This window comes from Crocodylus siamensis, chromosome 7 (genome assembly GCF_052110815.1).
Source record: "Crocodylus siamensis isolate JL-2025a chromosome 7, ASM5211081v1, whole genome shotgun sequence".
In the NCBI taxonomy this organism is placed as follows: domain Eukaryota; kingdom Metazoa; phylum Chordata; order Crocodylia; family Crocodylidae; genus Crocodylus; species Crocodylus siamensis.
The window spans coordinates 97,540,790-97,568,619 of record NC_143401.1 but is presented as its reverse complement, the minus strand read 5'-3'; the positions used below and the strand labels follow the sequence as shown (position 1 = coordinate 97,568,619).

The window sequence follows — 27,830 nt, the reverse complement described above, 5'->3', positions numbered from 1 at the left end:
CTTGTCTGCTGAGAGTCAGTAATAAATGCCAAGTGTCTTTCCCTTAGCCATTCTGGGGGTGCCTCGAAAGACTCACGACGGGCCGTCGGTATCTGTTGAAGAGCCTCCGTACCTTTTGACTCTCCTCTCTCCTCTCTGGTGAATTATTTAACGTTTTCCTGATAAACTCATGGTGCCGTGCACTTGCTCGGGGTTTCGAACCCAGCATTAACTTTTCATGGCCCTGCGAGATGAGCCAGTCTGACGCAGATGCTCCCTTTCCCGTTCCCAGGTGAGAGCTTTGCCATATGTCGCCCTGGTTGGCTCGCCTATTAGCATCTGAAAGCCCTCGCGGCCTGGAGGCCGGCCCGCGGGACACCGGAGCCCCGCTGGCAGCGCCAGGTCTGGCGCGGGGCCCGTGCTGCGTGACACCTGTTTGCTGTCCCTGTCTGGTGCCTTCAGTGCTCTTGGCTCCCTCGGGGCCGGGGGGCGCACGGGAAGATCTCGGCAGGCAGCTGCTTCGGCCTCTTGTCTCTGGCCTCGCAATGGGGTTGCTTGTGTCGTGGACTTGGGCTCGCCTTGGGCTGAGGTTGGGTTTCCCAGAGTGGCCCCGGCGCAAGGATGCCTCAGGCTGCCCCATCGCCTGGGCCTGACTTCCTGGGGTGCTGAGTAGGTGGGAGCTGGGGGCACTCGGCGTTTTGGAAGCAAAGGCCCTTCCTGCCTTGGAAGTGAAAGATAAAATAAGTTACTGTGTGGGGCTGGGGGGTAATTCCACCCTCCACATCCCGTGCTGTGTGTCGGGGCTTTAAGCCTCCCCCAGAGGCGCGGGGTGCAGCCCAGGCTGGGAATGGCACCAACCCCGCAGGGCCCCGGCTGGAGGGTCTTGGCCCCACGCTGAGGCTCAGCCCCGCGCTGCACCGGGGCAGGAAGGGATTTCCCCCCTGCTCAGGCTGGCCGCACTGGGGGGTTTGCCTTCCTCTGCAGCGGAGGCACGGTGTTGGCCTGGGCTCTCTTCAGCACCCGTGATCCCCCAGCAGCAGCAGGACATTGGCAGCCGTGGCCCCCCATTTCCCGGGGGCAGGGGTGATGCTTGGGGCTGTGTCAGGGGCGACTGTTGCGCGGCTCCGAGGTCGGACACGGGGTTTGTCTGGGCTGGTTTGGATGGGGCTGATCCTGCCTCAGGGCAGGCTGGGCTGGATGTGACCCCGCAGCTCCCTGCCAGCCCCGCGGCGCTGCGATTCCACCGTCGAGGCAAGGGCTGAACACGCACGATCCCAGGGACCTGAAGTTTCACCATCCCTTAGTATCACATCTTGTCTCCGAACCTGCCAGCAAGCAGCGCCCCATTGATGGGCTCCCTCCGCGCCGCGACGGTGCTGGCGAGAGGAAGCCGCCCCGCGGCCCGATGACTGTGGTGGCCGGGGATGAGCGCGCAGAGCTCCTGGCTGAGTAATGCCTGAGCCGCTCCGTTCCCCGGGCGCCCGTCTCAAAGGCAAGAGCCTGTGGCTGTGAGGAAACGGAGGGCACTTAATGAGAAGCACAAGCACGGGTAGATTAATTGTGAAATGAGTTGTGCTTGCATTTGCTGTCACTTCAATGCGGTATCAGCCTTGTTATAAATTGAGCGTGGGATAGAGGGAAAGAGGCAGTGCCGCGCCGCTCTGTCCATACCTGTGGAAGCTGGAAGCTAGCCAGACGCAGGCTCGGTCTCCTCCAGCTGGCCCTCACTGCTGTTGCCTTTCCTCCTTCTTTCCTTTCTTTTTTGAGGATAGATTTTGATTAATCGAGGCTTCCTCCAGTCTCTCCTGAGCCCACGTTTTAGCAAAGTGAGATCTTTTGCCGTGGCTTTCATGCCTGTTGCGCTGTACTGAGTGTCTGTATGGACCTGGTCTGGACCACCGTGCGCTGCTTGTTCTTGCACCGCTCTACCGCAGAGGATGGTTGTGTTGCTTTGCTGTGCCGGGAGGCAGCTTTCGCATCCGTGGCCTCGGTCCGGGTTGAGCGTAGGAGACGTGGGATGGAAGACGCCTGGACCGGCCCCTCCACTTGCTGTCCACATGACAGAAATCTGCTACATGGCTTCCTTGCAAGTGGCAGAGAGGAAGAGCTGGCAAAAGCTATGCGTCTCCAGCAAGCACCTTCCAGAGCTGGCCTTTCACCTCCAGTGATTTGGGCAGACTTTGCTCAGCTCCCCCATAAAATAAAGCCAGGCCTCATGATGGAGCAGAGCAGTCGTGGCTAGCGCCGCATCCGCCGAGCAGCTGAGGCCATCCGTGGCCTTGCTGCTGTCTGGTTGCATTTGGAAGGGGGTGGCAGGGCTGGACCCAAGGGCACTTCGGTGTCATTGTCCCGTTCGTCTCCATGAGCTGTGGACAGGCCCCATGCAGAGAAGCGGGGGGAGCTCTCGGCAGAGACCTGCCCTGCCGGGGAAGGGGTGGACTTGGATGGAAGCGGGTGCAGCGAGGCAGGGGAGCAGGGTCCAGGCCAGCTGGGCTTGCTCAGCCCACAGAGCAAAGGCTGCAGGGGTGCAGCTGCTGTCCGAGGACGCACCGGGCAGCTTCCGAGAGCCCCAGACGGCCGCGCGTTCCCCGCAGGGCCGGCTCCGGCCGTGCCGTGCCGTGCGTCAGCCAGGGAAGGCGACAGGGTTAATTGTCTCGGGGGTCTATAGCTCGGCACCACTCCCTCCTGCCCGTCAGAAATCACTTCCCTGGGCGACGGGGCCATAAAATGTCTGCTGTACGATTCAGAGGCCGCGTAACAAATGGCAGCTGGGAATACATCACCGGTGATGGATGGGCGCTGCTTAAAGGGAAATCTCGCCGTTTGACTTAGTGCTTCCACGATTAATTGCGTGCCAGATTAAATTGCTCCATAAAAGCGCACGCTGCTTCATTCGATCTCTCCGCAGTGAGACGAGCTAGGCCAAGCCGTTTCTTTGTGCCTTAATTACACTGGCGTTCTTGGCATCCTCCGTTTAATTAGTAGAGATGTTTTAGCACTGCGCGCTCCCCCCCCCCCACCCCAGCCGGGGAAGGGATCTGGCTGCCGTTCATGTGGCCGCAGCTTGAGAGCTGTTCTCTGCAAAGGTCCTGGGTTGCTTCATAAAGGTGGTGGAGGGCTGGGGAGAGCACGTGCCCGGGCACTGCAAGGTGGCAGCTGGGTGAGCCATGCACAGCCCAGCAGCTGGGCCGGGGCGTGATGGATGCCTTTTCCAACTGAAGTGACAGGTGCACGTTGCAGGAGTTTGCACCAAAAAGGGCTTTGTCACGGCTCCCTTCCTCCACCCCCACGGCCTGTGCAGGAGGAGCTGGGGAGCCAGCCTGGAGAAGAGGGTCCCGGCGGTCTCCTCGGCCTGGCTTCTCAGGGCAGGGCAGACTGCAGCGGTGAACACTGGGCCCCTGTGTGCAGCCTGACCCTGCTGGGGGTCCAGCTTAAATGGTTCATAAACCCCCTGGAAGCCACCCTCGATGCCTGAAGCTCCAGCTCCTCCCTTCATTAGAGGAGAGCAGAGCACGGGCATCTCCCTGGACAGCCCGGACCTGATTGCTTGCAGAAAAGATCTCGTGAAGCTTGGGGGTTTCCATCCCAGCTTGCACTCCCCCTGCTCAGCAGCGAGAGGGTTGATTACCACTTAGGCTGCGTGTGTTATTTAATATGGCCTCATTCCCCTGGCAGAGGAATTTTCTCCTGCCGCACGGCACCGGGCTTCAGGGGAGGAGGAAGGAGTTGTGTGTTTCCTGCCCTGGGACCTTCTCCCGGATAGTCTCGTGTTAAAGGGCCTGTGTTACCAGCACGCGTTCAGAGCCCGGGCACTTGAGGTTTCCCACTGCACGCAGCTTCTTATGAGCAGGCGGCTGGGGGACACTCCCGTGCTCCTTCTGCTGAACGCCGACCCCGTGTGTGGATCCGGCCGGGGGCACCAAGACCTTGGCATCCATGGGCTGGGTCCTTCTGGGCAGCTCTTCCCCAGCCAAGTCACAGGCTGGGACTCAGGGTTTCCCTGGTGCAGGTGCCTGCCGTAAAGGGGATCCCCGTGGGGGGTCACTGCCCTGGCTAGGCTTCGGGCTCCTTCCATAAGCACAAAAGGAGCGCTTAGCTGACAAGATGGGAGCAAAGCAGCGGGGGCTGGACCCCCAAGCCTTGCTGCCTTGCACAGGCCAGCTCTCTGCAATGCTCTTTTCTGGACAGAGACCGGCAGAGGCAGTAGCCAGAGATTGCTGATAGGTTGGGGGGTTTCTGTGGGCCCAGCAATGTTGCATGTAGTCACCTCCTCCCCACAGCAAGCCCTGTGTTAGCAGAGGGGGAGGAGGGCTGGCTTGCTGCAGGCTGTCTCGGGATGGCTCCATCTGCTTTTTCCGCCCATGCCGGAGCCTCTCCATCTGCCCTGAGAGCTGGAAGGGTCTCCCCCATCCGGGTGCCGGGATGACCCGGCTACAACTGCCAGGAGCAGCTACATCTCCCCTTGGTGTCCTGCCCGCTCGGCCGAGCAGAGCCATCTGCGTGCCAGCCTCTCTGCCTTTGCTTGGCGGTGGGGACGGGAGGGCACACGCGGCCCTTGTATTATTCACAGGGGGCTGCTCCCTGGGTCGAGGGCTCCCACGGGCTCTGGCCCCCGGAGCCGGGGAAGTGCTGACTTGCAAACAGCTCCGGTTCTGGCCTTTCTGGCAGCCACGTATTGCAGCCGAAAGGCCGTGCTCAGCACAGAGCGTGGCTGCGGTGGACCCCTGCGAAGACCCCATCTGCTAAGAGCTCGTATTGATTTGTCTCTCGGTGTCTAAAATCCCTGGCTTCCCCTTGCGTGCGTGCCATAAATAATGCAGACAGACGGGGCGGCGTGTGCGACAGGAGCTGCTTGGCTCCAGGTCAGCTCAGCTCATCTCATCAGCCGTAGGGCTTTCAAATGATGGGGAAGAAGCCCAGGGTCTTCATACCCCCGGCCAGCTGCCTCAGCTATTCCAGGAGTAGGAGCGCTGCAATGGAAAGCTGCAATCAACTTTCCAGAGGAAATGCTTTTACTTCAAAAACAAAAAAGCCCTGTGCCCAAACTTCCCTGGCAGCTGGCTTTAAATCAGCTATGTGCAGTGGGAGCCAGCTACATGCTGGGTGAGACCCCGCGTCTGTCTTGCCCAGTCTCTTGTGTCACATGAAGGCTGGAGGGGAGAGGTACCTGGGTCTTTTCCCCTTGCTCCTCTCCCCCTTGCAGCCTCCAGGACTAGGAGCAAGGGCAAGCTCTGATCCCACATCCACCCTCCATCTCTGTGACCCCCCATCCTTGCACCCTCTTTTTATCCAGCAGGTTCGTGGCGCTCTATAGGCACTGGGCATACGTACCAAATGCATCATCTCGCCCACTCACAGCAAACAGCCGCTTCACCCTAGCAGCACTGCAGAGCCCGTTTCAGCAGGGGCCGTGCTGAATAATTTATCCCCGTGACACGCCAGGGGCGCGAGCTAGCCAGAAAGCAATCATTTGAGTGGCCGCTGGCTACGGGCACCAGCTCAAACATCCCTGGGCTTTTGTGCTAAAGCAGCAGGGGGTCATTAGAGGGGACCAGCAGGTGGAGTCACGTCCGAGCACGTCTGGGGGATGCAGAAGTGGAGTTTTCCCCTTTGTGCTTATTCTGTTGGACGTACCCGGCACATCGGGGTCTTAGGGGCGTGGGAGGGGGGAGGCTGCTGCCTGCGGGTGTTGGGAGATGTGGTTCTGAGCTGTGTTTTCACAGGTGATATCTGGCTGCTGTCGCTGTTGATGGATAGGCTGCCAGAGTGCCTGCTCCGGGAGCCCGATGCTATCAGCCATCTTCCAGATTCCCAACGCGATGCAAAACAGACACAAGTCCACGTTCAGTGGTGAAAGCTCAGGTGTATTTACACTGGTCTGATTACCAGCCAGTGCAACTCAGTGCAGCTTGTCTTTGGCGGGTAGAGACACCGTACGTTGTTCACGCACCCCTCAGTCTCTATAAAGGGCAGGTCTCCCGACCCCTGTCTTTATGCTGGCGTGCCCATTTTGTACCAGCTCCTCTGTCGAGATATTCATCTCTGCTTGTGTCGGTCACCAAGTTTACGCACTTGCGATCTCTGTTGCGGTAGTTAAGTTCTGGCTTTTTACCATGGCCCTTGAGCAGAGCCAGAGCTCCTGCAGTAGATGCTCGAACTGACCACCTTTGGGGCCTGTGTTTCCATCCATGATACTCCCCCAGCAGCTCTTGGGGCCGTGAGCTACTCCACTTCTACATCAGGTGGTAGGTTTCAATGCCATTAGCTCAGAATCACAGACAGTGAGGATTGGGAGGGACCTCCAGAGGTCACATCCAGTCCAACCCCCTGCTCCAAGCAGGACCAGCCCCAACTACATCATCCCAGACAAGGCTTGGTCTACCCGGGTCTTCAAAACCTCCGAGGATGGAGACTCCAGCACCTTTCTGGGTAACTTGTTCCAGTTCTTTACCACCCTCCTAGTGAGAACTTTTCCTAATATCTAACCTCCGCTTTCCTTGCTGCAACTTGAGCCCATTTCTCCTTGTTCTGTCAATAGTTAATTGCTCCTTGTTCTTTCAGTAGTTAAGTTCTGGCTTTTTACTTGGGTCTTCAAGTTCTTTAGCTGCTGTTTTTAGGCTGTGCAGTGTAAGCAGGCTGATGTCTGACACGTTGGGTGATCTCTGAGCACTATCAGGACCCATCAGTGCAGCAGTTAACCCAAAGAAAGTGGCTTTAGGTGAACTGCCCAGAAAGAGCCCAGGCCACATAAGCATCTGCTGCCTTGGCTAACAGCTCTTTCGTCTGTTTGTCGGTCTCTGTGTCCTGCCTTAGGAAGTGCTGTCCTGGGCTCCGGGCTGCTGAGCCCAGCATGATGTCTGGTGCCTCGATGTCTGAGGGGCAGAGCCTCTGTGGGCAGGTGCTGGCCTTTGCAGCAGTAGGGGAGGGAAGGGGTTGATGCCTCAGCTGGGCATAGGTCCTGGTGTTTGCAGTGAGGCAACAAGTAGCGATCCATAACTCACGGTCTAGGTGGGAGGTGGTGTCATGTGGGGTTCCCCAGCGGTCTGTCCTGGGTCTGGTATGGTTTAACACCCTGACTCACAATTTGGGTGGGGGGATGGAGTGTACGCTTATCACAGGTGTGGACAGTACAGAGCTGGGTGGAGTTGCAGACCCTCCAGAGGGCAGGGCTGGGATCCAGAAGGACCTGGAGAGACTGGAGAAGTCCAGAAATCAATCAGACAAGATTGAGCAAGGACAACTGCAGTGTCCTTCACTTGGGATGGTATAACTGCATGCACTAATTCAGCCTGGGGAAGAGCGAGCTGGGCTGCAGCACTGCAGCAGGACCTGGGGAATGTGGAGCGTGTGCCAAACACGGACCAGCAGCACGCTCTTGTTGCCGAAGCCACTAGCAGCCTCCTGGGCTGTGCGAACAGGAGCGTCGGTGCAGATCCGCGGCAGGGATCTCCACTCTTCAGCACCGGGGAGGCCTCCCCTGGAGTCCTGCGCCCAGCTCTGGGCCCCGCACTTCCAGGAGGACGTGGACAGGATGGAGAGAGTCCAGCACAGAGCATCCACAGCGACCAGAGGTCTAGGGGCATGACAGGCAAGGCTGGGCTGGAAGAGCTGGGGTGACCAAGTCTGGAGGAGAGAAGACTGGGGGTGGGGTGGGGGGTGTTGATCACAGGCTTCAAGTCCCTGCAGGGCAATGGCAGAGAGGACAGAGACGGGCTTCTCTCTGTGGCTGCAGGGGACAGGACTCAGAGCAACGGTCTCAAGCTGCAGCAGGGGAAACTGAGGCTGGAGATGAGGAGGAACTCCTTGACTGTGGGTGGTCCAGCACTGGAGCAGGCTGCCTGGGGAAGTGGTGGGATCTCCCTCCCTGGATGTTTTCCAGAGCAGGTTGGATGGACTCTTGGCTGGGATGGTTTGGTCAGGGCCAAGCCTGTTGTGAGCAGGGGCTGGACTAAATGTGACCCATGAGGTCGCTTCAGCCTGATCTTCCTACGATCCTAAATGATTTCACCGTGTCTCTGCACAAGACGGGGCTACCAGAAACACCATCTGCGCATCAGGAAGCATGGAAGAGCCATCCTAGCAGTGTCCACAGGGAAGACAAGCAAGGCTGGGCCCTTTTTGGGGCTCAGCCCATGGGCAGAAGTGTTTGAATTGCAGCTGCTGCCTGCCACACTTCCATTTCTGGGCCTGAGGTGCCTAAGAGCTCTGCCTCACGGTCAAATTCAAGCTGGGTAGAAACCAGCTATTAAGTTGTTGCACGTTTTCAAGCCCTCACTTTGTAGCTGGTCGGCCCTTTTTGTAGCTAGACGGTCATTTTTATGGCTTGACCATTACTTTGCATGTGTGGTCAGTCTAAAATGTATGGTGTGATTCCCCAGTTAATTGTATGATAATCATCTGGCACATGTGGCCAGTCCTACCTTGTCTAAATTTATGGCAAGCTGCCCCAGTGAATTGTGTGTTATATGTAACATGTGGCAAGGGCCGAAGAGGCTGCCTCTTCCTGTGATTGTTATAGGCTGAATCCTCAGCAGCCAGGTGAATGTTAATTTTCCAGACTCCGTGTGGAGGGCCCTGGGAGGGGGAAGATCAGGCGCAAGGCAGCGCTTGCTGCGTAGGAGCAGAGGGTAACAGGTGCTGGGCAGGAGCAGAGGGGTCCATGGGGGGATGTTGACCAGATCAGGCATCACCATGTCCTCCGACAGCCCTATGCCAGCGAGGGGTGATGCCAAGGAGGGTCTGTGAGCCTGGCACAGCTCAGCACACGCTTCGTCCTGCTTTGGGCATCTCTGGCTACGCACTGGGACCCTGCAGCCCCCCGGCATTAACCCCTTAAATAGAGCGGATGCTGGACCCTTTCCCTGCGAACATGGAGCCAAGGCCTCTCAGGACTGCAGCTCCGGCAGGCTCAGCTCCATCACGACCTGGGTGCCCTCAAGTGCCTTGCAGCTGGCGTTAGCTGGGGAGAATGGAGCTGCTGTGAAGCCCTCGTGACACGCTGGGGATGTCCAGCCGGCACCGCGGGGCTTCACCCAGGAGCTGGCTGAGGAACCCGTGCCACGAAGCCCTCGTTACTCAGAAAATGAAGCTCTGTGGAAACCGTTGTCAAGCCACCCCACGTGCCCTGGGCTGTTTCGCTCCGTAGCACAACCAGGGCAGGTTGTGGCTGCCTGCCGTGGCCAGGAGGAGACAGTTGGCCTTCCCTTTTCTCTTTCTCCGTTGCCAAATCCATGTTTGTCTTCACAGACAAGAACCCAAAGCCCGCGTGGAACCAGGTGGTCCCGGTTTTGCAGAAGCGCCATCCAGGATCAGACCGAACCGATGGTTGCGGAGAACTTTGCAATTCCCGGGGGTTTGCATTAAGCTCCCAGCGCAGGCAGGGCTCGAAATCCCCCGTGGAAATGGAATTTCCTCCTGCCGCCCAGTGCTAATTTTAAACCCCTCCCGTGTGTCACATCCCAAGATGGGGGTGGGGGGGATGCTATTTTTAGCTCGAGGATGGATCTTGCCCTTCAGAAAGCCTTCAGTTCATTTTTAATTTTTTTTTTTCCAAGAGCTTTATGTCATTTTTTTCCCTTTGCGGCATTGCGCGGCTCTTGCCAAGACTTGGCTTGTTCAGACAGATAAGTGTCACTGCTCATTACCGTCAAATGCCATGGCCCTTAACATGTGTGGCTCAGCTGGCACCCATGAGCCACTAAGAACGGCAATTAATCCCAGTGATATCGAGAGGGCCCCGGAGTGTCTGACCCAGCGTTTTAAGTACGGTAATAATAAAGTTCTGGTGGTTTAACATCCTTCTTGGCAGGGGGGGCTGGGTTGGGAGCAATGGCAGTGAAGGCGGCGTGTGTCTGTTCCCGAGCACTGGAGAAAGGGTGGAAGATCCTTTCCTTAGCCTGTGGAAGACGTGGATGCGGGTGAATGAGGCCAGGATGGGGGGAGCTGGCTGTGTCTGGGATTCCCCTGCCCTGGCTTTACCACCCATCTTTTCAGAGCGTGACCGCATGGCGTGACAGGGAACGCCAGCCAGGAGACCGGAGCCAGTGCCTGACTGCGGCCGAACGGCGGGGGGGACCCGGCCTGTGTGTGTCATCTCTTGGCAGCCCTTGAACAGAGGGAGCTGGGGGCACGCATGGGGACCAGGGTGGGAAACCCCACAGCATTTCTTGCAAAGTCACTACCGGATGCTTTAAACATTAGAGGGACCTGCATGCGCATGAGTGTGTGAGCACATGTGTGTGCTTGAGACTCCTTGCTAACATCCTTGCGTCCTTTTTTATTCCTGATGTGGACACATTGGAGAGAGTCTAGTGCAGGGCAGTGAAAATTATTTGGGGGGCTGAGGGACAGGACTGGTGAGGAGAGGCTGGGGGAACTGGGCTGATTTAGTCTGGAGAAGAGAAGACCGAGGGGATTGAATAGCAGCCTTCGCCTCCCTGCTGGGGGGCTGCCAAGAGGATGGAGCTGGACTCAGTGGGGGCAGATGACAGGACAAGGAGCAGTGGGCTCAGGCTGCAGCAAGGGAAGTTGAGGTTGGGTATTAGGAAAAAATTTCTCACGAGGAGGGTGGTGAAGCACTGAAACAGGTTACCCAGAGAGGTGGTAGAGCCTCATCCTTGGAGGTGTTGAAGCCCCAGCTACACAAAGCCCTGTCTGGGATGATGCACGTGGGCCAGTCCTGCTTTGAGTAGGGGGCTGGACTAGACGTGACCCCCTGAGGTCCCTTCCAGCCCTCGCATCCTCCCAGGCATTCAGGCCGGGAGCGTCTCCTGCAAAAGAGGGTGGCTTGGCGGGAGGCCTGTGTGCTGGCAGGGGTGGCTCTGACGCCCCATGGAGATGCCCCAGCCCGGGTGCTTCCCCAAGCCCCTGCTTTAAACTAGGCTTGTCGGGGGAGGGGGAAGATGAGGGCAGAGGAGAGGATGAACTACCAGGCCCAGCAACAGCCAGCGAGCCCAGACCAATGGTCAAAAGGGAGAAACAGGTAAGTGATGGGGGACGGGGCATTGCTGAGACTAGGGGGTCAGTGGGCACAACCGTTGGAGGCCTCAAATGCCTCTACACGAATGCTCGAAGTATGGGGAAGAAGCAGGAGGAACTCGCCCTCCTCCTAGCTGTCACCAGCCCTGACATAGTGGGGATCACAGAAACGTGGTGGGACTCATCGCATGACTGGGCGGTGAGTGTCAAGGGCTATAGGCTGTACAGGAGGGACAGGATAGGAAGGAAAGGTGGAGGAGTAGCACTCTACATCAAGGAGGAATATACTTCCTCGTTAATTAGCAAGGGGGTAGAGGGGGGGCACTCTGAGGTGCTCTGGGTTAGAGTAAAAGGCAGTCCAGGGGAGAGAGACTTAACGGTGGGAGTCTACTACAGACCTCCCGACCAGGGAGAAGAGCTCGACCAGGAATTCTTAGGTCAGCTCACAGAGGCAGTGAGGGCTAAGGATGTGGTCATCATGGGGGACCTGAACTTCCCAGACATCTGCTGGGAAGAGCAGTCAGCCAAGTCTGACCGCTCACATCGGTTCTTAGCCCGAGTGCAGGACCTCCATCTAACCCAGGAGGTGCACAGTCCCACCAGGGGAGACGCCTTGTTGGACCTGGTGCTGGCCACGGGTGATGACCTGGTGAGGGGGCTGCGGGTGATGGGCCACCTGGGAGACAGTGATCATCGCTTGCTGGAATTCACCATCCAGCGTAAGGTGGCAAAGGGCTGCAGCAAGGCAACAGCCCTAGACTTTAGGAGGGCTGACTTCAACAAGCTAAGGAGGATCGTTGGGGAAGTGCTGAGGACCCAGAGGGGAAGGGAATCAGATGTTGAAGGTGAATGGTTGCTCCTTAAGGAGACGATCCTCCATGCCCAAAGGGAGGTAATCCCAACAAGGGTCAAAGGGAGCAGGAGGGCACATAAACCCCCATGGCTCACTAAGAGCATCCGGGAATGTCTCCTTGCTAAAAGGGAGGCATATACCCAATGGAGGGATGGGGTCATCACCAAGAAGGACTATGTTACAGTCGCCCGAGGATGTAGGGGGGCAGTCAGGAGGGCCAAGGCAGAGATGGAGATAGGACTAGCTTCCCGGATTAAGGACAATAAGAAGTCCTTCTTCAAATACATAGGGGGTAAAAAGAGGGTCCCGGGTAATGTGGGGCCCCTGCAGGACACGATGGGCAACTTAGTCGTCATGCCAGATGACAAAGCTAACATATTTAACGATTTCTTTGCCTCTGTCTTCCTAAGTAGGGACCAGTTCAGCCACCTCCCTGCTGGGCCCCCCTCGGGCCCCGGGAGAGACACGCCTGGGCCAGGGGTTAGCGAGGAGTTAGTTAGGGTACTTCTGGAGAGGCTGGACGTGTTCAAGTCCGCTGGTCCGGACGATCTTCACCCTAGGGCTCTACAGGAACTGGCCGAGGTCATTGCGGGACCCCTGGCGCGGCTCTATGAGCACTCGTGGTGCTCTGGCGAGGTGCCGGAGGACTGGAAGAGGGCCAATGTGGTCCCTATCTTCAAAAAGGGAAAAAAAGAGGACCCGGGAAATTACAGGCCAGTTAGTCTTACCTCAGTTCCGGGTAAGCTCTTTGAAAAAATCATCCTGGCACACATCCAGGAGGGCCTTGCGGGGGAATGCATGCTCAGGGGCAACCAACATGGGTTCATCAGTGGCAGGTCTTGTCAGACCAACCTGGTGGCCTTTTACGATCAGGTCACCAAATCATTAGACGCAGGGGTCGCTGTGGATGTAGTCTTTTTGGACTTCCGGAAGGCTTTCGACACTGTCTCTCACCCTGTCCTCATCAAAAAGCTGGGAGACTGTGGTGTCGATGCCCACACAGTCAAATGGGTCGCCAACTGGTTGGAGGGCCGCACCCAGAGGGTGGTAGTGGATGGGTTCTTCTCGACCTGGAAGGACATGGGCAGTGGGGTCCCCCAGGGCTCGGTCCTCGGGCCCGCACTGTTCAACATCTTCATCAGTGACTTGGACGAGGGGGTAGAAAGCACCCTGTTCAAGTTTGCTGATGACACTAAGATGTGGGGGGATGTGGGTGCACTAGAAGGGTGCAATAGGCTACAAGCTGACCTTGACAGGTTGCAACGGTGGGCGGATGAGAATAGGATGGGGTTTAACACTGATAAGTGCAAGGTGTTGCACATGGGGAGGAAGAACCGGCACCACACTTACAGGTTGGGGAACTCCCCTCTTGCCAGCACGGAGACGGAAAAGGATCTTGGAGTCGTCATTGACTCCACGATGAACATGGGCCGGCAATGTGGGGAGGCAGTCAAGAAGGCCAACCGTACCCTGTCATGCATCCACAGATGCATCTCGAGCAGGTCCAGGGAGGTGATCCTCCCCCTCTATGCGGCACTGGTCAGGCCGCAGCTGGAGTACTGCGTCCAGTTCTGGGCGCCACACTTCAAGAGGGACGTGGACAATATGGAAAGAGTCCAGAGGAGGCCACTCGTATGATCAGGGGTCAGCAGGGCAGGCCTTATGAGGAGAGGCTACGGGACCTGAACCTGTTTAGCCTCCACAAGAGAAGGTTAAGGGGGGACCTTGTGGCCTGCTACAAACTGGTCAGGGGGGATCAGCAGGTATTGGGGGAGTCCCTGTTCCCCCGTGCGCTGCCAGGAGTGACCAGGAATAACGGTCACAAGCTGGCAGAGGGTAGGTTTAGATTAGATATTAGGAGGCGCTACTTCACAGTCAGGGCGGCTAGGGCCTGGAACCAGCTTCCAGGGGAAGTGGTGCAGGCTCCTAGCCTGGGGATTTTTAAAAGGAAGTTAGATGAGCACCTTGCCGGGGTCATCTGACCCCGGTGCTCTTTCCTGCCAAGGCAGGGGGTCGGACTAGATGATCTACCTAGGTCCCTTCCGACTCTAGCTACTATGAAACTATGAAACCCTCCTTCGCGCACAGCCGGGCTCTGCCATGGCCAGGAAGATGCGGCTAAATCCCCGTGAAATGCCAGGAGGCTTCGCTCGCCGTACGGTGGCTCAATTAGCCAGACAGCCTCTGCGATTGCCCTTCCCGGAGAGCTCTAAAAGACTCCACTGGGACGGAGCATAAATTCCTTCTCGGCGCGTGGAGGCCGCTGCGTGCAGCCTATCTGGCGCTCGGCAGCCAACGCCGCCTCCAGCCAGGCAGGCACTCTGTTGTTCTTAAAGGTAACCGTCTTGCCATCAAATGACTAATTAAGCCACTAATGGGCATAACGAATAATTAAAACATTGCGGCTCGCGAGCCTGTTCACACTCCTGCTCCACGTCGCGTCTCGGAGGCTTGGAACGGAGCTGGCGACGGTCGCTGGCGGCTGACTCAGCGGCGCCGGTTGCAATATGTTGAGATGGGCCCGGAGTTATTTCCAAGGCAGCTCTGAGTTGTACGCGGAGGGCCCAGCTGCATTGGCCTCTTGGGCAGGGGTTTCGGGGGCCATGCGTGGCGAGAGAAGAGAGGTGACAGCCGGGCTGGGCCCGTGCTAGGGCATCGCAGGTGATTAGTCTCAGCCGACCGTGTCCTCAAGGCCTTGAGCACGGCAGGCCATGACCGTGCCCCGGGCCGGGGGCTGCCACGTGCTACCTCGAGCCCAGCCAGGAGCCGAGCAGCTGGAAGCGCGCTACTGGGCGGCTCGGCAGGCGTCCCCGAGGGGGGGACGGGGACGTAAGCAGACGCCTCTCATAGCACTCGAGTGGGACGGAGCAGACGCGCCACACCTGCCTCCCAGCTCAGTGCTGCTCTTCCAAGGGCCCCGACCGCTGGCTTTTCGCCTCTTCTGGGGCCCGAGGAAAGCACCAGGCGAGGAGGCGGTGAGCGCGCGGGAGAGAGCCAGAGCGTTGTCATGCCAATGAGGAGAGAAAGCCCTGGCTGCCTCCGTGTGCGGTGTGCTGGTGGGAGCAGCCCCCGGACCCCCTCCCTCCGCAGCCCCCTGCCCATCACCCCGGGGACCTGCTGCTTCCTTGTCTGCGCTCGGGGGCAGGGCACCTGGCACAGCTCGGCGGGGCAGAGACCCCCAGCGCAGGGCCGGGCCGGGGGGAGAGGAAGTGAGTGAGGCCAGTCAGCTGGGAGCCAGCCGGGCACCGGGGTCCCTGTTCACAGCGCCTCTGCCGCGGCTGCCTGGGGCGCTGTCCAGGCCCCGGTGTCCCTCAGCCACGCCGTGGGGCAGTGGCACTCCCCGAGGGGCTGTGCAGCACTGGACTCTGCATGCAATGCAGCCATCTTTCCGGTGCTGGGTCTCCAGGGAGTCCTCACGGAGTCCATACCGGGGTCCTCGCTCGAGCTGGGACCTCAGCTCCCTCTTCACTGGTTCAGGGTTGTATCCTGAGCAGGGCACAAGCCTGGGGAGGCTGTGGGGTGGGCGTGTGAATTGCCCCAGAGCTGAGTGCAGCCCCACATGCTTTGCGCCCGGTGCGGGCACGGGACAGAGGCACCACGGGCCTCGTCGCACACAGGTTGCAGGGAGCACTGGGGATGGGGCGGCTGGAGGGACGGGCATTTTGGAGACCCCCTGTCAGTGCCTGGACCAGCACCGGGGAAGGAAGGGGGGAGCCTGCTCACACTGCCCCTCTCCCTTTCAGAGCCATCATCAACCATTTCAACCCCAAGATCGAGTCCTACGCCGCTGTGAACCACATCTCGCAGCTGTCTGAGGAGCAGGTAAGGCCAGCGCGCCACCCGGGATGCCTGAGCACTGTGCGGGTGACAGTCTTCTTCCAGGCTTCCCCCTGCCCTTGCCTGTCAGAGGCCGGCCAGAGGGCATCAGCTCCAGGGGGAGCTTCCCGCTGCTTGGTGAGGGGCTGCATCGAGAGTCTCAGCACCATGGGGCTGGCAGGGAGCTGCAGGGTCACTTCCAGTCCCAGCCTGAGGCAGGATGAGCCCCATCCAAACCTCGGAGCCACGCAGTACAGTCGCCCCTGACAGCCCCAGGCTTCGCCCTCACCGCCGGGATGCAGGGGGGTCCTGCTGCTGCCGGGGGGTCATAGGCACTCCTGAGAGCCCAGGCCCAGGCTGGGCCCCTGCTGCAGACAAAGGCAACCCCCCCTAGTCCATACCAGTCTGAGCAGGGGGGAAATCCCTTCCTGCCCTGGTGCAGCCTGAACGCAGGGGCAAGACCCTCCAGCCAGGACCCTGCGGGGTTGCTGCCAGCAGGAGCACTGGCACAGCCCCGTCCCATTCTCATCACCCAGTGCCTCTCAGGGAGACTTAAACCCCCTGACACATGGAGCAGAAAGTGGGGATGCAGATGATGTAAAGAGACTCAGTATCTTCTTGTTGGAGCATGGGCAGCCCTTGGTGGAGGATTTCTAGGGTCGCTGCGTGCGCCAAGCCCCGCGCGGCTCTTTAGTGGTTTCTGAGATGAGCTGGTCCCATTGCGGCAGCTGCCTTGGACGAGGGTTTCCCTGTGGCTTGGCCTGGGTCTCTCCCCTTCCTGCCTGAAGCTTGGCCTCATGACCCAGAGAGGCGAGAGCTCCCCTTTCCATGGGGGAAAAGTGCATGCGAGCCATCAGCGGCGGGCAGGCGAAGGAAGCAGTCCCGGTGTGAGGAGCCGGCAGGGGGGAGACGATTAGGCAGCACAAAGGAGGGCTGATTTCTTTTGAGCCCCCCTGAAGCAGTGAAGAAAGCCCTTCCCAGGCCGGCAACATGGTGCAGGGCTGCGTGCACGCAGCGGGGACCCAGCCAGGAGATTTACTGCCCCTAAGGGCAGCGAGGTGCCTGCCTGTGAGGGGGAGTAGTGGATCATGATGCGGCCCCTCGTTCTCATGCACCTGGTGCTTGGGTGTCGTCCCACCAAGCCAAAGCTTCTGCCTCCCTTTTTTCTGCCTTTCTCCATCTTCCCATCCCCCCTCTCCCCTCTCTCTGCTCCTGCTATTTCTATTTCTAGAGCAGCTCCAAATCCCGACCCCCTTCCCACTCCCGCCGGCTCAGACGCTCGGCAGCAGAGCAGTCGATGCTGACATTTCAAGTGTGAGCATTGCACAGCAGAGTCCACGCAGAGACACACACATGGGCACACGCAGGGCACACCAGACCCGTTCCCCCCAGGGTATGGTCACCAGGCACGCGTTCCCTTTGGCTGGGCAAGGTTGGTCCTCGCAGCCACGAGGATAGGAGACACGGCACTTCTGTATGTGCCCACAGTGCGATATCATAGTCCTTCCCGAGAGGGCACAAGCACCGTGCCGCCGTGCTCGGACCCGGAGCCGTCCGTCCAGGGCACTGGACTCTGCTCTGTGCGGAGACTTCTCCCAGGGCCTAGATATTAGAGCCTCTCTCGCTGCCTGGCTTCACATACAGGAGGAGGTGGATTAAATCACTGAGGCAGTGGGAGAGACGCCAGGGATGCTGTGGGCTCTCCATCACTGCAGGGTTCAAGGAGAGGGTGGACAGGCACTGGTGGGGGATGCTCTAGGTGCAGAAATGCCCGTGCTGTGCCGTGGGGTGTCCCAGGTTTCTGGACTGTGCTGGTTGCCCCCCCGCCTTCTGCTCCATGTGCTGGGGGGCTTTAACCCTCCCCCAGAGGCGCTGGTGCTGCTGCCGCCGGGGCTGGGGCTGGGGCTGGGGCTGGGCTGTGCCAGTGCTCCTGCTGGCACCGACCCCGCGGGGTCCTGGCGGGAGGGTCTTGCCCCCGTGCTCTGGCTTAGACCAGCACTGCACTGGGGCAGGAAGGGATTTCCCCCCTGCTCAGACTGGTTTGGACTGGGGGGTTTTCCCTTCCTCTGCAGCGGGGGCATGGCCTGGGCCTGGGCTCTCTGCAGCGTCCCTGACCCCCCGACAGTAGCAGGACGTTGGCGGCCACGGCCCCCCTGTATCCCGGGGCTGGGTATGGGCAAAGCCTGCGGCTGTGTTGGGGTGACTGTCGCGTGGCTCCGATGTTGTCCGGGCTGGTTTGGACGGAGCTGATCCGGCCTTTGGACTGGATGTTAACCCCCAGCTCCCTGCCAACCCCGTGGCTCTGGGATTTCTCAGGTTCTCTCGTACCTGCTCGGGCTCCTTCCCTCCAGATCTCCATCAAGATTTTACAGCCTCATTAATTGCTAATGGCTGTTCCCAGAGCCTTTTGTGCTTGGTGGCTAAGTGCTTTCTCCTCTTTCCTTTCCAAGCTTTTGCACTCTTGTTGGGCTGTGCCTGGGGGATTTGTTGGCGGGTGCGGGGCCGCCTGAAGTGCCGACAGACTGTTAATGAGCCAGCAGCAGCCGCTGCACAGTTGCAGATCCTAACGATTTCGGGAGGGCCCTGGCAGGATCCCTGTCCCTTGGCCATGGCAAGGTCTCCCAGAGGCATCCACAGAGGTGGGCTTGTGGCAGCCGGGCCATGCCATCCCTCGCCCCTTGGCTCGTGAGTCTTACCAGTTGAGATCTTTAAGATGCCACAGAGGTTCAGCAAGATTTATGCCCCACTCCATGCCGCAGTGCAAGCGAGCGCCTCTCCAGCGCCGGCACGTCGGGCTGGGGCTCTGATTTTGGGGCGGGGAGGCCAGGAGCTGTGCAGCTTCTCCAGGGCAGAGCAGAAATGCTGCAGCAGCAGACAGCATGGGGCCCGCAGGGAGCCCAGCCAGAGCGTCGGTCTGCCCGGGCAGGGACTTGAAGCGCTTGCTTGACGTCTGGCTGCTGAGACGGAGCTGGAGTGGAGTGAGCAGGGCTCCCCGCGGGCAATGGGCTGCTGGGCTGGGAGGAGAGGAGCAGGGAGGGCTGATGCGTCCAGCCGGCGGGGAGGGAGCTAGCAGCAGAGCCATGGTGACCCCAGGCCAGTTCCCTTCCTGTGGCCACGCTTGGGTCCCTTGATGCATGTGCAAAGGCCCAGAGAGGCACAGACGGCCCCAGCCGTCTGTGTGCTCTGATGCTTGGCGGCCTCCTACCAACCCCTCCCGGCTCTCGCACGACCCACGTGCTCATGTTGGCGACACGTCGCTGCAGGAGGTGGGAAATGCCTCTGCCAGCCCCTCCCTAAGGGTGGCTGGCACCCAGCTGGTTTCCAGGGACCCGCGGTTTGCAGGTGGGGGTTAGAGGACATGGTAGCTTCTGCCATGCTGGAGCCCTGTGTGCAGTACCCAAAGGGCAGATCAGGTGCCTTGCTGGGGCACCCCTTCCCTCCCCAACCCTTGAGGAGCTGCCCGTAGCTCCCGGGAGACTGGGGGTGATGCCAGCAGTGCCCAGAGCACAGGGTGAGGACAGAAGGGGCAGAGCATCGGTTTCCAGGCTGGTTCCCACCGCAGCTGCAGCGCAGCCTTGGGCATGCACGGGGCTTCCCAGAGACTTCAGCCGCGAGGAGCGACTCGGTCCCCGTGGCTCCTGTGGCAGCTGTGGCTGGGCCCAGCGGTGCTGGAGCTTTGTATTCCCAGCCTTGTGAGACATCGGCTGCAGCGTCCAAATGAGCTCGTCTTGGCCTTTTGTGTCCACAGTGCCACCCGCGGCAGGTGGGTCTGTGAGGCTAGCCTTGCCCACCCCGTGCACTGGACCTCATGGGGGGCATGTCTCAGCGCCAGCCACGTGGGTCTCAGCGGTGCCAGACAGTTCGCCGGCAGGGCCGGGCATTGCAGGAGGTCTCACTGGGGTCTCTAAGTGCGTGGCAGCTCGACAACCCGCCGCAGTGCTCTTTCAGCATCATTAGCATCTCAGTATCGTGGCCAGGGAAATGGAGCAGACACAGCAGCTGCTTCGCTCCCTGCCCCTCCACTGCTCGCTGCCCGAGCTTGGCGCCAGGGGCCTGTAGTCTGCAGCCAGGTGCCCAGCTCACACCCCTGCACGCAAGCCTCCGGCCTGGCCCAAGGGGGCTGGCGGCCTGCGGGACAGGGCTTGCAAAGTGTGGGGGCCTGAATGGTGTCGGTGGAGGAGAGTGCCTCCCAGGATTTGTCCAATCTCATTGTGAATCTGGGTGCAATTTCAGCCTGATGCATCAAGGGATCAGACACGTGCATCGGTCGCTATTGAGCAGGGAGTGTGGGCATGGCCTCTGCACCAGACCTGCCTGGACCTTAAAGACTGCAAGGGCGAGAGGAGCAGGGGGAAAAGCCCTGCTCAGACCCAGTCGCGCTCCCTTCCAGCCGCCGTGTGACACCAGAGACTGGGCAAGACGGACCCGGGTCTGATGCAGGAAATGGCAGCTCTTCTCTTCTTATGATGCCTGGGCTTGAAACACGGCAAGGACTTGGTGCACGTGTGTGTAGTATGCTGGAACGCGTCTGCTGAAGGGGATGGGGAAGAGCAGCCGGACCCCGAGCTCTGGGTGAAGAAGCAGGCATTGGGAAGTGGTGTCAGGGTCTTACGTGCTCAGTGCATTGCTTCCTAGCTGTGTATTGCAGCTCACGCAGCCGCGGTCCCCATGCGAGCCCTCGATGCCAGCCTGTGTGCAGCTCTGCTGGCGTCGGCGAGGTCTGGGTTATCTCCATCTGTAGCAGGTGGCTGGAACGCTCTCGGGGGCTCAGTCTGACAACGGGTGGCTGCGGCATACTCCCAGCTGGACCCGTCCTCTTCAGCGCGGCCAGTTGTTTCTCTCTTCGAGGGACAAGCGTTGACCCTAATCCTTCTGCCAGCTGCATCCCATCCCGCTGCAGGCTCTGACGCCCGGGTCGGAGAGGCCTGAGGGACGCAGATGCAGCTGAGCGGTCTGTCATGGGAGTAGCTGAGCTGCTGGGAGCTCCCTGACAGGGTTAACGATGTGCTCCTTGTTTCCCGAGGTGCAGTGCCATTAAAAAGAAAGAACCCCGTTAAGACCAAAATAGGCGTGCAAAGCGCTAGCAGTTGATGCACTGCAAACGAGGGGCCTTAAGATCCAGAGAAAAGCAGCTGAGTTGTAATCCCTGAGCTGAAGCCTGGGAGTCCTTTCAGCAAGCAGCGTCGGCCTGTCATCTCCCCCCTCAGCCAGGCAGGAAGCAGAGACCCAGCACCTGCGCTGGGACCCAGGACCATAGCACGACCGAGCCGGAAAAATACCCCTGTTGGCAAGCCAGTGGCAAGGAGGAGCTGTGTGGGCACTGCCCCTAATTGCTCTCTGATGCCTAGGCTTCCTTGGAAGGGGGAGGTTTCCTGCCTGGATACACAGACGTATGCAGAAGAGGCCCCTGGGAGATGTGGCACCTGCCCCTTCAGCGATGGCTATGCACGTTGCCTTCCCTCGCACTGGACAGCTCTGATGGGCATCAGCCTTTGTGCCAGAGGGGTTTGCAGGGCACCAAGGAAACGCAGCCGCCTGTTCCCAGCAAGTGGAGGACGGGGCCATGAGGGCTTTATCGCTCCCCTGTCACCCTCTTCAGTAGCTGGAAGTGGCTGGGATCGCTGCCAGCTCGGCCCAGGGGGCTCCGGGGTGAGCATCGCTGCCCATCGGCCTGTTAGGGATCATCACCCTGCATGCGCTGACATCCCTGTGGCCTCCGAGCACGGAGCTGGCTGGTGGTCCCTGCCACCTGGAAGCAGTGCCAGAGAGGAGTCACCTTCGCCAGCTCCCGGAGCACCAGGCGCGTTGCCAGCAGAGCCATTTCATCTGCTCCCTCAGCAGTAATCCCTCCTTGGTCCATCCTCGCGTCTGCCCGGGACCGCTCAAGGAGAGCAGTGCAGCAAGGCCCGGCGGGCCGGGGCTTCCCCTCCGGCATCAGCCCTGAGGATGGTAGCCGGGGCATACGGGGCTCAGCCTGGCCCCCCAGCGCTGTCTTGTGCTCCCAGCTTTGTCGCAAGGTAAAGGAGCTTTTCCTCCCCTTCCTCTCCAGCTGGGTTTCTGGGCCACCTCCAAGTGCCTCTTGGTGCATGATCTGCTTGACGGGGCCCTGAAGCCTCCCTGGCCCGGAGCGTGGGAAGACACTGTGCGACTCACCCCGAGGGGAGAGAGAGTTGCATGTGTTCAGATGCGCGCAGCTCAGCGATTGCCATGTCGATGCGGCGTTGTGCCGTCAGGGCATCGCCAGCCCAAACCAGGGCATCGGGCTCCCTCCCACCCGTAGCGCCTCGGTGCTGCCTTTCCCTTCCAGCTGCAGGCAAAACCCCAGGATGGGCTCGGCGCGTGCCCTCCTAGCAGGGCAGGCCTGTCCATCGCGGCCCATTCGCTCGCCCAGGGCTGGGGCAGCCGAGCCGAGATGCTGCCCCCGGCACCAGGCCCATCACCGCAGGCCCCGGGAGGGGCGTCTCCTGTGAGCCAGGACCTGGAGATGCTGCGCGGGAGGACGGCGTGGTTGCTCCCGGACCTCGCTCCGGTTCTGCAGCTGGGAGCCCGCCACCACCGCCACGTGCCCTCCGTCAAGGGGAGCGCTCTCCTCGCTGCCCGAGGCCAGGGACGCCTCCGACAGCCTGGCCCCTTGGGCCGCGTGGGTGAGATCCACGTCTCGCAGCGGTGATCCCTCTCTCCCGGCTGCTGTCAGAGCCGCCTGGCCGCCGTCCAGCCCTCAGGACCTTTAGCAGCCAAGGTCCCCCCGGGACCCAGCGTCTCCACGGTGCTACCCCTGCGGCCATCCCACGTCGCTGCCCCAGGCCCCGCGTTGGGACGTTCCCTGGCCTTGCTCCCTCGATGCCGTCAGGAAACCCGCACCAGCCGTCACCTCTGCCGCCCAGGCGCCTTGCTCATCTCCTGCTCGCAGGCAGGTGCTGGTTCCCCGCTCGCTGGCTCCAGCTGGGGCTAATTCAGCAGCTCAGTTCTGGGTCGGCGGCTCCCGAGTCTGGCACCGCTGTGAGCTGCCTCCGTGCTGCGGTGAGAGCTGCGGGGCCGTGCTCTGTGCCTCTGGGCTCTGCCCCTTCCCCCATTGCCGGGACTTTGGCTGCGTTCCTTGGTGCTCTCCGTCCCGGGAGAAGGGGGGACTCTCCATCACTGGAGGGTGGACGGGCACTGGGGGGTGGTCTAGGTGCAGCGATGCCCGTGCTCTGCTGGGGGGTGCTCCCGGCTTCTGGGCTGCGCTGGTTGCCCTCACACCCCTGTTTCCGCTCCATGTGTCGCTGGGGTTTGAAGCCTCCCTGAGAGGAGCTGGTGCTGCTGCAGCGCGAGCTGGAGACGGGGCTGCACTGACCCCGCAGGGTCCTGGCTGGAGGGTCTTGCCCCCGCGCCCAGGCTCAGCCCCATGCTGTATGGGGGCAGGAAGGGATTTCCCCCTGCTCAGACTGGTTCCTCTGGGAGGCTTTGCCTTTCTCTGCAGCGGGGGCATGGCCTGACCTGGGCTTCCAGCAGCAGCAGGCCGTTGGCGGCCACGGCCCCCCTGTATCCTGGGGGCAGGGGTGGGGGCGATGCCTGGGGCTGTGTTGGGGTGCCTGTGTCGTGTGGCTCCAAGGTCGGACATGGGGTTTGTCTGGGCTGGCTTGGACGGGGCTGGACGTGACCCCGCAGCTCCCTGCCTGCCCCGTGGCTCTGGGACTCTGCGATTCCTTCCGAGCCGGCTGCTAGAAACCGCCTCCCTGCTCCTCCGCCCCGTGACGGTCCCGGGTAGGTGATCCATCATGGATGAGTGGCCTTGGTGTCGCTGCAGCCTGGGCCCCCTCCGGGGTCTCTGGTAGATGCTGCTCCGAGCCGGCTGCTGCAATACGGGGCCAGGCCAGGCCCGGCCAAGCAGGGACCTTGTGCCGGCTCAGCTCCCTTATCCCGGCAGCTGACTTCTCCCGTGCTTCGGGTCCCGGTGATCTCGGCAGGGGCCGTTTATCGTCAGGCTGCGGCTTGCCCTGGTGCCCTGTCGTGTATGGTGCTGCTGCCACGTCCCTGCTTGAGCCAGGCTGGACACCGTCCGGTCTTCAGATGGTTTCTTGAGCCCCCACTTCCCGTTCATGTCAGTTTGTTGCCTGAGAGCAGTTGCCCTGAAGCCAGCGCTGGGGTGGCCGAGAAGGGCCCTGACCCCACCGGTGTCCTGCAGGGAGCCGGTGCCCACTTGTCTACCCCCGTCCAGCTCCGCAGCTGTGTCCCTTCCCACGCGAGGCTCCAGCCGCCTCACCTTGCAGGGACAGGTGCTGTGGGCTGGCCCCCGGCAGCTCTCTGCACACAGCGCTTGCTGCACAGACCAGCGCCAAAGCAACCCGGCCTCGGGATGCTGCCAGCCAACGAGAGCCGGCAGCTCGTTAATGCGTTCACACGCGCGTGCACTCCCAGCGCGAGACCCCGGTGCTGCTCAGGGGCCTCCGCAAAGCAGGCATTGAATGAGCAGCAGGTCGGGGGTTAACGTGGGCGGCAAACGATGCTCCCAGTTCCCCGGTACCCTTACGCTGACTTCTCCACCATGGAGGAAGCCGTGGTGCAAGCAGGGGAGTTAGTCTATAAGGTGTATGTCTCTCCCCACCTGGAAGAGACCTTGAGGTCCCCTTCTGCAGAGTGCAGCTCTCCCATATGGTGCGGCTGGGGAAGCTGGGCCCGGCATGTTTAGCTACCAACACCCAAGGGGGTTTAAGAGCCGCCGAGGCCTCCCCAGGCCCTCTGGACCCACTGGGCAGAGGCAGAGAAGGACCCAGCTCCTAGCCTGCGATGGCAGCTCCCCTCCACCCTGGGGGGAAGCGGAGCAGCCTGCAGCGGGTTCACCCCGGAGAGCCTCGTGTGCAGTAAAGGAAGAGCGATGAGGCTGTGCGGCCGATGGTCTCTTCGATCTGCGCTCGGGCTCCTTGCGCCTGGTATTGGGTCACCCAGTGAGCGGCGAAGCCTGCTGCTCCTGCACGCCTTTGCCCTGCTGCAGCTTAAGTAGAGTTCGGCATTATTACGACTGAAACCTCCGCACCAGTCGCCCTGTTTGAAGCCCGTGCTCGGCCTGGCCTTGCCGGGGCCACGAGTCCAGCTGTTCCCAGGGGGATTCTCGCCTCTTGCCTGTCTCCCCCATGCTAATAGCATCCCACTGCGGCAGCAAGGCAGCCCTTTGCCAGCCCCGTGCTCCTGCATGCTCGTGGCCAGCAAGCACAAGCTGCCCGGGGTGGCAGGAGCAGCAGGGCTGAGCACGGGGAGGTTGGAGCTGGGGGGTTGTGGGGCAGGGACCCGTGATGCCAGCTGGCCTGACCGTTGCATGAGTCGGTGGTGCACGAGGATGGCGGGGGTGAATATCCTGAGCCTGGGGCCGGCTCTCAGCTCCCACGCGTGCTGGCCCCCGCACTCACCGCTGCTCTGTGCCCCCCGGGCAGGTGCTGGAAGTCGTGCGCTCCAACTACGACACACTGACGCTCAAGCTGCAGGACGGGCTGGACCAGCACGAGCGCTACTCCGAGCAGCACAAGGAGGCCACCTTCTTCAAGGAGCTGGTGAGCCACCCGGCACCCCCCGGCTGTCCTGGGACACCGGCATGGCCCAGCCTGCACAGCCCCGGGTCTCCGTTCCCTCGAGCCGGGCTGGAGACGGGCAGCGGGTCCCGAAGGCAGAGGCTGCGGGTGCCTGGAGCCCAGATGCACCCGCAGCTCCGGGGTGGAGGGGGACGTGGGCATGACCTGGCTCTTGTGTCCCGGCAGGTCCGGTCCATCAGCATCAACGTGCGGAAGAACCTGGCATTCAACACGCTGAGCCAGGAGCTGCTGCTCAAGGAGTTCTCCACCATCTCCTGAGCCGGAGCCGCCGGGGCTGCCCGCACCCCCACGCGTGCGCTTGGTTCAGGACGCTGTGCCCGAGGAGAGATGGGCGGATGCACACGCCGGGGCGCAGGCCAGGGGAGGCTGCCCCAGTTCCAGACCCCCATCCCAGCTCCTTCCCCCCACTTCCTGGACACTGCTGGGAAGTGCCTGACTGCCCCCCGCACCCCGGGTCGCGGCCACCTTATGGCCCCAGGCCGTTTCCACACCAGAGCAGCGCTGCACCCCTCTGCCCCTTCCCCGCTGCCAGCTGGGGTGGAGGGGGCACCATGCGGCCCCCAGAGCCTGCCTGGGGCTGGGAGAGCCCAGGAGAGCCTCTGCCCCTTGCCATGCTCCTGGCAGGGCCCTGGAGCGGGCGTCTGAGCCTGCCAGGCTGACACGGTCCTGCCACCCCGCGGCTGCCCCCGGCCGGGCCGGCCCGGGGGAGGGGGCTGCGCCACATCACTGATCCGCGCACTGTCCGCGGCTGTACCCACGCCCCCCGAGGGGGAATAAACAGGACGCTGTGAGCTTGGTGTGTACCCACGTGCATCAGAGCAGGGGGGCCTGCCTCCAGTCCGGTGATGGAGGCTGCCCCCACCCCGAGCCACGAGGCCTGCCCCCGGCCCTCTTCGTGCACAAGGAGGACGTGCCCATGGATGGCAGGAGAATTTCCTGTGGCCCTGGGCATCTTTGTGGGTCAGGAGGCAGAGCCGGCAGGCTCGTCAGCTGCCCTCACCGGTTTGATCCAGGCCCCTGGCCCTGCTCCCAGCCTAAAACCGGTCCTCCAGGACTCCCCCGCGGTCACGCATGCCCTACCGGGTGCACTGGAGCCCACTCCCATAGGGTCGTGGGCTGGAGAGCCCTGGTAAATCGGGCAGAGACCCCCCCAGCCCGGCTGTACTGGGCCATGGGTCTGGGGGTGTCCACTGCTGCCAAGGGGGCAGGGCCAGGCTGGTGCTAGCAGGACACAGGGGCAGTGTCTTGGGGGTGGGATGCCCAGGGGACAGCTGGGCTGGGCTCTGCTGTCCCTGTTGCTGTGGTTCGGGACCTGTCCCCTGGGCTCTGGTCCAGCCCAGCCCTGATTTAGGCGAAGGGGGCTGGGAATGTGGCAGCAAGACCCCTGCCGGGTTTGCAGCCTGTGCTGGGGAGAAGCAGTCTGCCCATTGCAAGTGGCTGGCGCCCCTGAGCCCTGCTCTTCCAGGCAGCTCCTTGGTGCCCCTCCCCGGGCCTCCAGGTGCCTGGTGGGGGCCGGGGGAGCACAGACCCCCGCCCCCATGGCGCGGGGCACTTCTCCCTGTGACATGCTGACTGGTGTGGGCTGCAGCTGCTTCCCCCTTGGACACATGCACGCACATGTCTGCACGTGCACAACTGCACACCTACAGATGTGCACACATGCACGAGCTGCACACAAGCACACACATCGGAGCAAATGCACAAGTGCACGTGCATGTATGAGCATGTGCACAGCCATGCGCATGCACACACGCACATCTGTGCACATACACAATCTATGCGTGGGTGTGCACATGCACATGTAGGACACTGGGGTGCTGAGCTGGGGTGTGGGGGCCCCCCAGAGTGGCTGCAGCCCCCCCCCCCGGGCTCAGTGCAGTGAAGGGGGGGGTCGGTGGCCGCTGCGGGTGGTGCTGCCCCCTGCTGGGTGGGTTTGGAACTGCTTCTCTGTGTGTCTTAAGCCCCCTAGTGCCAGCAGCGCATGGGGAGTCCCCGCCTGCACCGGGGTGGCGGTGTTCCCGGCGAAGCGGTGCTCGGAGCTTCGTGAGGCTGCAGAGTCCAGGGCGCGGGTGGTCCCGGCTCTGCCCCTGCCCCGGGCACAGTTGCCCGTGCTCCCCTGCAGCAGCCGGTGCCGTCCCGCCAGCGCGGGGTGGCCTGGGCCCGGCGCTCGTCTCTGTGCCCCGCAGCCTTGGCCGCAGCCCGCGCCCTGCCTGGGGGCGACGGGCCTACACCTCCGCGGGCCCGGCTGCACCCCAGAAGCAGCTGCTGCGTGTGGGGCGGAGGCGTGGCGACACCGCCGCGGCCCCGCTCCGGCCGGCACAAGGCAGTGGCGCAGGTGCGGGCGAGCAGCAGCCGGGCGCCGCGCTTGCTCCGCGGGCTGGGGCGCAGCTCCGTGGCACGGCCGCCGGGGTCCGGGCGCCGCGCCCTGCCCGCGTCAGCTGCCACGGGTCGCCCCGGCAGGGCCCGGACCCCGAGGCCGAGCCGCGGGCAGAGGTGCGGGGCGGCCCCCGCGCTGGGCCCGGCGGCAGGTGCTGCCGGCCCCGGGGGCGGCTCGGGGCGGGCACGGGACGGCGGGGGCTCGCTGCGCCCGGGCCCCCGCTCACTGGGCGTGCGCGCCTGTGCTTCCCGAGTTCACGTGTGTG

At 61.7% G+C, this 27,830-nt stretch overlaps 1 protein-coding gene across 3 annotated transcripts in view; it reads left to right on the top strand.

The window, feature by feature from the left end:
- Positions 1–25,979, top strand: part of ARMH3 (armadillo like helical domain containing 3) — a 92,172-nt gene extending 66,193 nt beyond the window's left edge. For all 3 annotated transcript variants that reach the window (XM_090057232.1, XM_090057230.1, XM_090057231.1), the window contains exons 24-26: positions 15,553–15,631; positions 25,033–25,149; positions 25,354–25,979. In XM_090057232.1, the coding sequence (XP_089913358.1) occupies positions 15,553–15,631; positions 25,033–25,149; positions 25,354–25,446 (289 nt within the window). In that variant the 3' untranslated portion in view covers positions 25,447–25,979. The remainder of the gene's footprint in view (positions 1–15,552; positions 15,632–25,032; positions 25,150–25,353) is intronic.
- Positions 25,980–27,830: the final 1,851 nt, after the last annotated feature.